We start from the raw sequence: 12653 nt of genomic DNA, 5'->3' as shown, positions 1-12653 counted from the left end.
TACTACTTTCATAATCAAACAGTCTCTGTAGATCTGCCTCTTGTAGCACTTACATCATTTTACATTGGGTTGTAACCAAATGGAAAGTGATTGTTGTATCAAATATATTGCAATTAAAATTTTGTTACTTGAAAAATGCTAAAAAGTTATGAAAAATAAAGGATCCAGTATGGAGAAAATATTTTTAACATAGAAAAACTTGCAAAGAATGGGTTTCTAGATTATTTAAGAACGTTATAAACAAATGACAAAAGAACAAAAACAATAGAAAAAATCAGCATAGTAATAGTAATTTGACAGACATGCTATCCCCCAGATACAAAGGTACATGAACAGATGTTTCTTTAAGTCAGAAAAATATGTGCTACAAAAGAATTTGAGGTATTATCTTATATCCTCCAACTGAAAAAAAAAATTAATCTGAGGAGACAAACATTGGCAAAGATGTTTTAAAATAAAACAGTGGGGATTACCATATGCAGCTATTTTGTGTGTATGTGTGTGTGGTACTGGAGGTGGAACCTAGAGGCTTTCTACCTCTGGGCTATACTCTCAGACCTATTTTATATTTTATTTGGAAACAGGGTTTCACTAAGTTGCTGAGAGCCTCACTAAGAAGCTGAAGCTGACTTTGAACCTGTGTGATCCTCCTGTCTCAGCTTCCCAAGTGTGGGGATTACAGGCGTTTGCCACCACGCCCAGCCACAGCTATTCTTAACTAATTGGTACAGCTGCTTTAGAGACATAATTCTAGGTTAACTAGTAGACTCTAACATAAACTTGTCCTATCATCTGGTAATTTCATTTCTAGTTACATATCCTATATTGTATCTTGCAGATTTTTACCATGAGGCAAGGTATAAGCATGCTCACATCATTTTTATTCATAATAACAAATGTAGACAAGATAAATTTATTTGGTTATATTCATAAAAACTTTTTTGTGAAAATGAATATGAATAATTTATAGATGCTTGCATTACACTGATAAATTCAAAAATTTAATATAAAGCTGAATATATTTTACCAGCTTAAGATGGTTTCACATACTATTTTTGACTTTATGAAAAAGCAATGTACATTATGCAAAATGCATTAGTCAAAAACTGTCCTTCAAAGTTTTTCTGAACTGGAAAACTGGTAATATGCAGTAATACTCTATGATTCTGGACAGCTACCATTGAGCAAATGACCAATACTATACAGAGCCTTGTATAGTACTGTATAGCTCAACTATGGTGCTGAGTCTGTTAGGTCTGTTAAATGCACTTTCAACTTATGATGGGTTTATTGGAATTCAATTGCACTGTAAGTTGAGGAACAACTACCTATCAAATGATGGATTTATCTAATCTCAAGCTGGAAGGAATATATTGCAAAATTTCATTTAAGTAATGTGTAACAATTTACATTTAAGTAATGTGTAACAATTAAGTAATGTGTAACAAGATACAATATAGGATATGTAACTAGAAATGAAATTACCAGATGATAGGACAAGTTTATGTTAGAGTCTACTAGTTAACCTAGAATTATGTCTCTAAAGCAGCTGTACCAATTAGTTAAGAATAGCTGTGGCCGGGCATGGTGGCAAAACAAGACAAGACACACTCAGCATTCAAACATAAGAGGTTAAAGGGTGAAGAGGGTTAAGACTATTAGCAAAAGTTTAATACAGTAGTTATTTCTGTGGGAGAAAGTGTATAGTAATTATTGTCAGTAACATGTAGGAAGTTTCTAAGTTACTGATACTAAACAGTATTATAAAATGAATTTGCATGTTTAGAACTTAATAAAATATTTAACCGAGTCATTCTCTGTATCATATTTTTAATATTGCTAGAAAGTATTTTATTACTGTTGTCTTTTATGATTTTGAAGAATTATTTTAAAATAATCATATCAAAATTTTAGGGCTATTATATCCTCTCCCACTCTCTACAGCCATTCTCACTCTCTGTCTGTCTCTCTGTCTCTGTCTCTCTTTTAATTTTGTTGTGATGGGATTGAACTCAGGGGCATTTCACCTCTGAGCTATACCCACATCTCTTTTTAATGTTTTACCTTTGAAACAGGGTTTTTCTAGATTTCTGAGGATCTTGCTGAGTTGCTGAGTCTAGCCTTAAACCTGTAATCCTCCTGCCTCAGTCTCCCAAGTACTGAGAGTATAGGCATGCGTCACTAGACCAGACTTTTTCTTTCATTTAAAATAATAACACAAAATATGATAGATTATTTTTAATTTATTCTAGTCACTTTACAGATAGAATTAGAAGACTTTGTGTCTATGAATTATTAAGGTCTTGAACTGTGATAACTTCATATTGCTTAACAAAGCTACTTATATTAATTGCAATAAAGTAAAATAATCAATGTTAGGTCAGCATAACTCAGCAATAATATGTAGGTCTTCTTCTTTTATAATGTAACATCATTAAATCAAGCCTAAAAGCTGTTTAAAACAATGTTAATTTTTTTCCTATTTTAGGTTTAGATAATGGGAATCCTTATGACTGAATTAATCTGCTTTACTCAATACTCTATTTTCTTTGCCAAAAAATATATGCCATGATATTGAAAATTATTCTAATATCAATAACCTTATTACTAAAACTATGATTTGCTTTAATACTTGCAATTAATTCTTTCATTTATTCTTTTAAAAAAGGAATAAATGAAAGAATTAATTGCAAACTATTTGATTTAGTCAATCGTTCTACCTTAGCCTCAACAAATGGGTGCATCAGCATTTTTCTCTTTTTTTCTTGTGTGTGTGATAGTGGGTACTGAACCCATGGAAATTCTACGTCTGAGGTATACCCCCAACTTTTATTTTGAAAAAGAAACACAAATAGCCAATAAATAGATAAAAAATGTTCAATACCACTCACTAGTACTCATGGAAAGGCAAATCAAAACTACACTGAGATTCCACGAACTAAATGACAATCACCCAGAACACAATAAGTGCTGGTGAGGATATGGGGAAGTAGAAATTCTTATGCACTATTGTGGGATTGCAAATTAGTACAGCCACCATGGACACCAGTGTGAAAGGTTTTCAGAAGACTGGGAATGGAACACCCTATGATCCAGCTATATTACTCCTGAGATTATTCTGAAGGAATTGAAGTCAGAATATTATAATGATATATACATATCCATGCTTTTAGAAACACAATTTACATTAGCTGAATTATGGAACCAGCCTAGATGTCCATCAACAGATGGAAGGATCATAAAACCATGGTATATGCACATAACATGATTTTATGCAGCCATAAAGAACAAAATTATGACATTTGCAGGAAAGTGGATAGAAGTTAAGAATATACTAAGTGAGATTAGCTAGTCTCAGAAAGTGAATAATTATGTTTTCTCTCATATGTGGGAGCTAGATAGAAATTGAGAAACAGAGGAGACCTAAGATAGATTAACAAAGGCTCCAGTGCAGTCATGGAGGGGAATTAGAGAAGGCAAGGATAGAGACATAAAGAGGGTAATAGTTAAAATAATGTTATGTAAGTCTATGAAATTTCAATTGCATCTGAGTCTCCATTTTCTTAAAGTAGGCATAGTAACCAAGTTTCAATGCTAAAGTGACAATTACATAAAAATAACATCAGTTGTATTTAAGGCACCAGATTCAATGCCTAAATTTATCAAAAGTACAAACAGTAGGTGCTACTATCATAGAATAAGAGTTTCAAATGGTGGAATTCTTAATATATTAAACATTATTAAATAAAATATGCATGTTAAAGCAAATTTTCAGCAGTATAAAGGAAAACTTGTTAGCAATGAATTTACAGTAATGTAATAGTAGATTTAGTTTTGTTTCTGCCATGCTGAATGGATTCTAATCAGCCAGTAAAAATCATGCCACTTACAATCAAATATACAAGATGATTTAATATGAGAAAACAAAAAAAAAACAAGAAAATACCACTTTAATGTATAAAATTAGTAGCATTAAAGCAACACCTCCTGGGAATTTTTATACACTCCAGATAATGTTGACAACATCAATTAAAAGCACAGAATAATGTAATACAAAGAAAGATAAAATATATACAGCAACAAACAGGGGCTGTGGACAGTGTGTCCACTCCATGTGCGAGACTTCAAAGATGACTTGGTTTTTCTCCCTTTCATGAAGAGGGATTCCTGAACTTTGTGTGAACTCACAGGGTACCTTAGGTACATCAAAGAATACAACTACCTCCCCATTCCTGGGAAACAAAACTTAAGATCAATAAAGGCGAGATGATTAAGGGAAGAAGGGAGAGAAGTGGAAGGGGAGACTCGCATCTATCTTCACTAGAGTTTGTTGTTGAATGTTGCTTTTTTGTTTAAATATTACACTGGTCAGTACTGAACTTGATGATGCACAAGCAGAAAGCCTGCAGAACATTAATGGAATGCACTTTCAAAGCATGGGCTTAAGCCTGCGCTATCATGATTCTGTTGAAATGAATACATTTTATATTGTTTATTCCTTGCTGTAAATTCATGTAATGTGTATTACAAAGGACTTTTCTTTGAGAACAATTCTAAATACCAGTATTTAAATTAATAACAACTGCATATATTTTAAATGAAGTAGGTTTGTGAAACAACAAAGATTTAGGATCAGTTTAAGAAATAATGTGATTAAACTAAGTCAATTTAGAAGACAGAAAGAAAGAAAGAATAAAAGAAGAATGTTTTGCACTAAGGTCAGATTCTTTACATACCATGTATGGGTTCACTCTGTTTGTATATGAGCTGAATACAAAGCATCTAATACAATAGTGAGATAGTTTACAGTGAATCCTGAGAACTGAAAGTGAATTGAGACTTCTGTCTCCATAAATCTTTGGGTTTAATCAGCCAGCACCAATGTCTGATGCAGTATTTAATTTAATACAACTTTGTGAAATGAGAAAGAATATATTTTTGTGCAGTTTTTTTTTTCTTCTCAGTACTGGGGATTGATCCTAGCAGCATTCTACCTCTGAGTGCTTTGGTAGAATACAGAATGAGCTTACAATCTATTTCCCTACTGTCTATCTAGGACACATAGTCTTAAGTAAGCTTTGTATGTATTATGTGGAAATAAATATTTGTCCTGTCCTTGGTTTCTCTATATTGGAGAAACAGAAAAGTAGACCAATAACAACTTCGCTATATCATCTCATAAGAGAAAGTAGCAGGGACTAGAATTGGTGTTCAAAATAATCCCTTTCTCTGTGAGAGATTTTATAAGTGAATGATAATAAGACTTCCTAATAGCATATTGATTGTCATGTTTTGAGTGGCAGTGATACTGAGAAACACCATTCTAATAGTTATTGAACAAGTAGGAAAATTAGGTTATCACTTGTAGTACATGTACCTTAGAGGTCATGAATTTGTAATGCTTGAGAATAAACGTCTGTTTTCTTAAGGCTCGAGAAGATTTTATACCTTATATCCATAAACCATGAAATTTTGATTCTCAAGTTATTATAGCTAGTTTCATGTCTTTTTATTGAAAAAATATACATATGACTAAAATAATTTAACAGTATAACCTGAAAGTGCACTTATTAATTGAAATTTTAGAATACTGCATGTTGCCAAAAGAATGTTACAATAAAATTAAAATAATTGATATTATAACTATCTACAAAGACAGATGAATCATACATACATACATATACATACATATATTAATATATATGCACAAATGTATGCAATATGTAGAGTCTGTCTATATATGCACATACACATGAAATAATATATATGAACTATATATGTATATATACTATAACTGTAAGTTTCAAATTGAGATATTTGGTTTAAGAAAGGCCACTGAAAATTTTCTCTATTATTCAATGTATTAGTAGAAATACATTATAATAATAAAATAGATTATAAATCCACTTAAAGCCTGGCATGATGGCATATGCCTGCAATCCAGATATTTGGGAGATTAGTTCAGGAGAATTGCAGGTTCAAATATAGCTTCAGATCTAGTGACAAGACAAAAAATTAAAATGGGGTTTTGGGTGTAGACCTGAGACAGAATGTCATTGGGTTAATTCCCCAGTACCACACACACACACACACACACACACACACACCAAAAAAAAAAAAAAAAAAAAAAAACCTTAAAATTTCTGTTTAGCTGGGCCTGGTGGCGCACGCTTGTAATCCCCACGCTTAGGAGGCTGAGACAGGAGGATCACGCAGGTTCAAAGCCAGCCTCGGCTACTTAGTGAGGCTCTCAGCAACTTAGTGAGACCCTGTTTCCAAATAAAAAAATATAAAATAGGTCTGGGAGTATATAGCCCAGAGGTAGAAAGCCTCTGGGTTCCACCCCCAGTACCACCAAAAAAAAAAAAAAAGAAAGAAAAATTTCTGTTTAGTAGAAAACTATGCTGAAGTTCAATATGTAAATAAGATCTACATATAAATTGGGAGCCCCTTCAGATTATATGCTTCTTTGGGGTATAGTTCAAAAAGAATTTTAAAAGTTCTGAAAAATTCTAAATTTAATATATTTAATTTTATTTTAAAAATATTCTAAAATAGTTTATTATTATTTATGAAAAACTTGTTCTAATTTCCTAATATCAAAAATGAGAACTCAGCTGGGCATGGTGGCACATGCTTGTAATCCCAGCATTTGGTAAGCTGAAACAGGAGATTCTTGGTTCACGGGCAGCCTCAGCTACTTAGTGAGGCCCTTTGCCACTCATAAGACCCTCTTTCAAAATAAAGAATAAAAGAAAAAAATAGGGCTGGGGTGTGGCTCAGACGTAGAATGCCCCTGAGTTCCACCCTCAGGACTGCCAAAAAAAGAGAGCAATTTGTTCATTTATACATATATGAACGTTAACCCAAATACCTAATTTCACTAAATTTGGCAGTTTATTTTGCTGATATTTAAAGTAAATGCTTCTCAAGTTTCTGCCTTTCTCTAATTTCTCTCCATCCTCCTCATCCATCAAGCTACCACACCTACCCTGTTCACCCACATAAATGCCCATACTCTATCCTAATGGCCTGACTGAACTGACACCCTTTCGAGAAGTAAATGGAAGTCTCACCCCAAATACGTTTCATTCTTATGCCTCAGTGTGTGTGTGTGTGTGTGTGTGTGTGTGTGTGTGTGTGTGTGTGTCTGAATGAATGATGTGAAGGTAAATTATAAGGCAACCTTCTTTCCTATACTGTAAGGTATGAGATGAGATGAGACGAGATGAGATGAGATGAGATGAGATGAGATGAGATGAGATGAGATGAGATGAGATGAGATGAGATGAGATGAGATGTTTAGGAAAGCTTTCTCTACTGCTAAGTTGAGTCAGTATAACCTATTTTGCACACTGGCCTCATCTTCATACCTTAGTATTGTATTCTATCTATTAACTTTATATCTGTCTCTGTAACTAAATTTTGTGAGCTCCCTAAGGTCTCAATTTTATTTGTATTATCCATGAACAGCACATTTCCAGAACCTAAGTAATATTTAAATATTGTGACATGAGTGGAAGAGTGAATAAATTGTAGGATTATATTATAAAACATGAATTGTGGAAAGAGGATTGTGATATTTTATAGAAATCATATCTCCCATGCGTAGGAAAATCTTTTATAACAACAACTGCTGAAGCATTAACCGGGCTCATTTATACAAATATGTGTAACAAATTGTCCATAGGTATTGTTTTAGTTTGTTTTGTACTGTATAACAGACAACCAAAGACTGGGTAATTTACAACGAGCAGAAAAGGATTGGCTCATGGTTGTGGAAATGGGACATCTAAGATTGTTGAGGGGCTGCACCTAGTTGGGGCCTTCTTGCTGCGTCACTCATGGCATAAGAAGAGAGAGAGAGAGAGAGAGAGAGAGAGAGAGAGAGAGAGAGAGAGAGAGAGAGAGAATGTGTATATTATTTAGCATGGTACTACCACTTTAAAAGTCTGCTATATAGAATTTATATAGTAAAATATTATATATATATATATATATATATGGATTGAAGTGCAATATATATCCATTAATAAAGAAAGTTACTGAGCTGACATTGGGAAAAACTAATGTCTTCATTGACTCTGAAATAAAAGGAGCCATTGGAATTCTTCAAGCTTGATAAAGTACATGATATTCATTTAAAATATGGATTTAAAAGACTATATGAAAATCTGGCATGTATTCTTCACTAGAATATTTGATATCTTGTCAAAACTGAAGAATTATCTTTATGTTTCACCTTATTCCCACTTAATAACACTACCATGACTACTTGTTCCAACCTCTAGCCCAATCTCAGTTGATAATTTTGAGCACAATATTTGAAAAAATTGAAGTAAACATATGGAAAATAAGAGGAACAAGGGGAAAATAGAAAGCAGTTTCTTAGAGCTTGTTAAGCTTCTTATTAACCTTTCTGCACTCATGCTTTTTTATGACATTTTGAGTGTACAGGTTTTTTTTTTCATTTTTTTCCAGTGCCAGTTTTTAAAAATGATACTAGTTTTTACTGTTACTCATTTCTGTAAATTGCCTACCTCCATAAAATAAAAGGACCCTACTTGTTGAATATCATGTTTATGATTGCTATGTTTTCTGAGCAGGACATAATCCTATAAGAATGCTTAAACCAATGGATGTTCTTAGAATAAGAAAGGGATCACTCATAAGGATGGGAGTGAAATTTGATACATTAAATAAATTCCTAAAATTCAACATAATATTTTTTTGTGGTACTGGGGATGGAACCCAGGGGCCTTCGACCTCTGGGCTATACACCCCAAACCATTTTTTTAATATTTTATTTGAAAACAGGATCTAAGTTGCTGAGAGCCTCACTAAGTAGCTGAGGTTGGCTTCAAACCTGCATGATCCTCCTGTTTCAGCCTCCCAAGTACTGGGATGACAAGTGTGTACTATTAAGCCTGGTTTCTCAACCTAATAAATTTTATCTGAGCATTTACACTTAGTTACTATCTTGATTCATCAGCATTTTTAAAACTTTATATTGTTGACATATTGATGTTATTTTATTAACTGTAATATATTCTGTGTTTCATTTTAATGTTAAGCTGAAGTTTATATTATATATATATATTTTTTAATATTTTTTCACATTGTGTTTTTGGCCGAATAGCAATAGAAAATTACAATTTATTAGAATCTAGTACAAAGGAGTACTTTTTATTGTATAGAGTATTTGTAAATACATCCTCAATTGCATTACTTTTATATGTGACATATTTATAATGCAATTTCTGTCTATAGGGTCCTCCAGGAGCTGCAGGTGCAGAAGGAAGGCAAGGCGAAAAGGGTGCAAAGGTAACTTATGGATATATATATACACACACATATATATGAAAAATCTTAAGCATACATTGAATGACACTATTTCAGTACATTTAGTAAAAATCTAAATGTTCTTTTCTGATTCTAAATATGTTCAAATATTTTATTCTCTAACAGGGAGAAGCAGGTGCTGAAGGTCCTCCTGGCAAAACTGGTCCAGTTGGTCCTCAGGGTCCTGCTGGAAAGCCTGGTCCAGAAGGTCTTCGGGGTATCCCCGGCCCTGTGGTAAGCATTTGTGCTAAAATATGTTCTTTTGAAAATAACAGTTTATTTCTGAAAAAATTATGAATTAAAATGTTTAAGAGATCATTATTTCATGAGTTATAGTAGGAATGTTTTCTGGAAGTTCAGTAATTGTTATATTCATATACTCTTAATATCTAACTAAGTTATTTATTTAGTAAATTCATGGTAATGTACTAACTATAGAATAGAAAAGTAAATTCTAATAGCTCTATAATAGAACATTATTATAGATGCATTTGTATCTGTATATATGCATGGGCAGATATGCATGTAGACATATACACAGAATAAACATTTTAGACAGAAAATTATTCACAGTCAGTGGTAGAATTCATATAGAACATTTAATTTTTTGGATTTTCAGTATGAAAAATGTATATTCTTATATTAAGGAAAAAGATTTCTTTCTTTGTTTTAGGGAGAACAAGGTCTCCCTGGAGCTGCAGGCCAAGATGGACCACCTGGCCCTTTGGTAAGTAGCATCTTTTTCATTATTTACAAAGAGACAATTTCTGAAAAAAAATTACTTATAAGCTAGAATATCAGAAGTTTTAGCTTATTATTTGATTTATACTTTATACAATATTTAAGCAAGTATGTTATTTCAAACTAAAATGAGGAAAATATTCCTAGCTGATAGATATAAGGAAAATAAGCTACTTGATCCAAGGATTTTTCCTTTCTTATACCTTTTGGATGAAAAAGTATTTCTACTTGGAATAAATTATTTCCATCACTTGCCACTAATGGCCCAGCCAGTCATTTTCCTAGTACAGACAGTTTCCCAAAATGCATGCAATTAAACTTTGCTTCCTGGCACTTCGTTTAAAAGAGTAATGCTGGCACAACTTACAATGACTCTTTGACCAAATAAATGCTGTTTTTTCTTGAGACATACATGCTGGAAGATAAGACCCTAAACCCCATTAGCAAAAGATATGATTGCAATGACATCGAAGCTTGGCAACTATCATCAATTTTATATGCAAGCAACATGCTTGCAAAATGCAATGAAGCATTACCTGACGGGCAGACAATTCAGAGATGCTGCATATTATTAGCTCCAAACCATCTTTGCTAAAATATAGACAGAAAGGGAAAATAAATTATTTTCTTTTTAAAAGTATTGCTTAGCAGAGGACTTGTTGCTTTGTAAATGGGCTTTATCTCATATATATATTTTAACTTCACTATCCAAAAAAAAATATGTAAAGGTGTAATCAAAGCAAGAAACAATATAGCACTATGTGTGTGTGTGTGTGCTGCTTATGGGCTTAAATGATTATGTCCTTCCATATAGTAATTCAAACTTTACTTAAATGCCTTTTATTATAAATATATTATCAAAAATAAGTTCTTTTTTAATCAGGAGGAATTCTGGCCTTTCTTTCTAATAGAGACGCCCCCATTTCCTCCAACCTACCTGCCAAGCATTTATAGTATTAAAAAATATTTTTAAAATTTTACTGAAGCAGTGAAAGATTACTTATTTAGGAAATGAATAAATGTTACTTATTCAGTAATAGGATTAATTTTGTTAAATTGTAATTCACCTCAAGCAGGAGATTTTGAACTTTGAACCTATCTCATCCGCATAGAAATGGGGCCCAGGCTAAAGAAGGATGGGCTTGTGTCTGCATCACTATTTAAGAAATGGTCTCCTTAGATATGTTTAATGCCTAACTGCACAGAATCAGAACCAGGAAGAAAAAAAAATGCTCTGCTTTAATGTCATCCTAAAATTTGCCAGAGATATTTTTCTTGTTATTTTAGATTTTCCAATAAGTATTTTGACCTTTCTGCAGATGAAATAAAAAGTACTATGCTGGAGAGTTCTTTAGCTAATATTAAAAATAAAACCATCAGGCATACCACCTGAATCCAGCTTGCAAAAGTTTGTATTTCTGACTCGTAAGTAAATGTAAGTTTATAGTACAAGAGAGTTGACCCATTCGATCCATCCTAAGCAAAGTCAAATGATTAGTATCAGCAGTGAACATCTTGGGTCCAGTCCATTCTCTGGATGCTGGTCTTACTGGAAAGTATTTATGAAGTTAGTATGTTGTAGCGTTTTCACAGCTTCAGTTAGTCTTGGCTAGGATGTCTAATCTCTGGAAATGCTACTCTGTCCTCATGATGTGAGGGTGTCCTGAGAAATCATCCTTAGAAGGCTATTTGTCACAGTTTAATGCACTTTTCAACTCAGCTAAGAATGATTTATTTTAATATATAATATTTTATTCAGAATGAAAAATAACTCATGATTACTGACTAAAGTCATTGACTGTAAAGCCAATTTCTCTGTTTTCAAAGACGAGCTCTACTACTTACTTGCCGATGACATTAAGAAAATTATTCTCTCTCACTTCAGATTCTTCATTCATAAAATGTTAATATTCAGAGCACCTGTCCCATAAAATGGCATCAAGTTTAAATGGGTTAAATTGACATATTAATATCTTCCACCTCATGGAGTTGTTATGTTTATAAAATAAATGACTTATAAAACAAACTATTGATGGACACTACTAGCACCAAGTAAATAATTAAATGAATAAAATAATAATTATTATTTTAAAGAATAATACATTTTGTATTTTTGTGATAAATAGCTGAATTGTTTTGTGTGTAGTATGTCTTATCAATAATCTGATTTAAAAGTTGCTGACTATTAAAGCAAATAGTAAAGTTTAACAAGTACAATTATATTTACAGAGGTTTAATATAATGTGATACATACTATGATAGAATCAAGCAGAGGCCATCAAATGAGACTGAATATTGTCTTTTCTAGCAATTCTTCTCTGACTAGCAATATGATAAGATCATTAAAGAAGGAGGATCACAGTTCGTGGACAGCCTCAGCTACCTAGTGAGGCCCTCTGCAACTCAGTGAGACCCGGTTTCAAAATAAAAAGAATAAAAAATAGGGCAGGGGGTGTAGCCTCTGGGTTCCACCCCAGACCCAGACCCACAAAAAAAAAAAAAAAAAAAAAGAAGGAAAGACAATCATAGGTGGATAAGATTCAGGAAGAAACTGAGGTGTGTTTCTGTGA

General features: G+C 32.7%; 1 protein-coding gene across 5 annotated transcripts in view; it reads left to right on the top strand.

The window, feature by feature from the left end:
- Nucleotides 1–12653, top strand: part of COL11A1 (collagen type XI alpha 1 chain) — a gene marked incomplete at both ends in the record, with an annotated part of 228661 nt that overhangs the window by 193174 nt on the left and 22834 nt on the right. For all 5 annotated transcript variants that reach the window (XM_080693166.1, XM_080693164.1, XM_080693167.1 and 2 more), the window contains 3 exons: nucleotides 9271–9324; nucleotides 9469–9576; nucleotides 10016–10069. In XM_080693166.1, coding sequence (XP_080549292.1) covers nucleotides 9271–9324; nucleotides 9469–9576; nucleotides 10016–10069 — 216 coding nt within the window. The remainder of the gene's footprint in view (nucleotides 1–9270; nucleotides 9325–9468; nucleotides 9577–10015; nucleotides 10070–12653) is intronic.

The sequence above is a fragment of the Muscardinus avellanarius genome (genome assembly GCF_963383645.1).
Source record: "Muscardinus avellanarius genome assembly, chromosome: 3".
NCBI lineage: Eukaryota > Metazoa > Chordata > Mammalia > Rodentia > Gliridae > Muscardinus > Muscardinus avellanarius.
The sequence above is the reverse complement of the archived record's forward strand: the minus strand, read 5'-3'. Positions and strand labels throughout refer to the sequence as shown.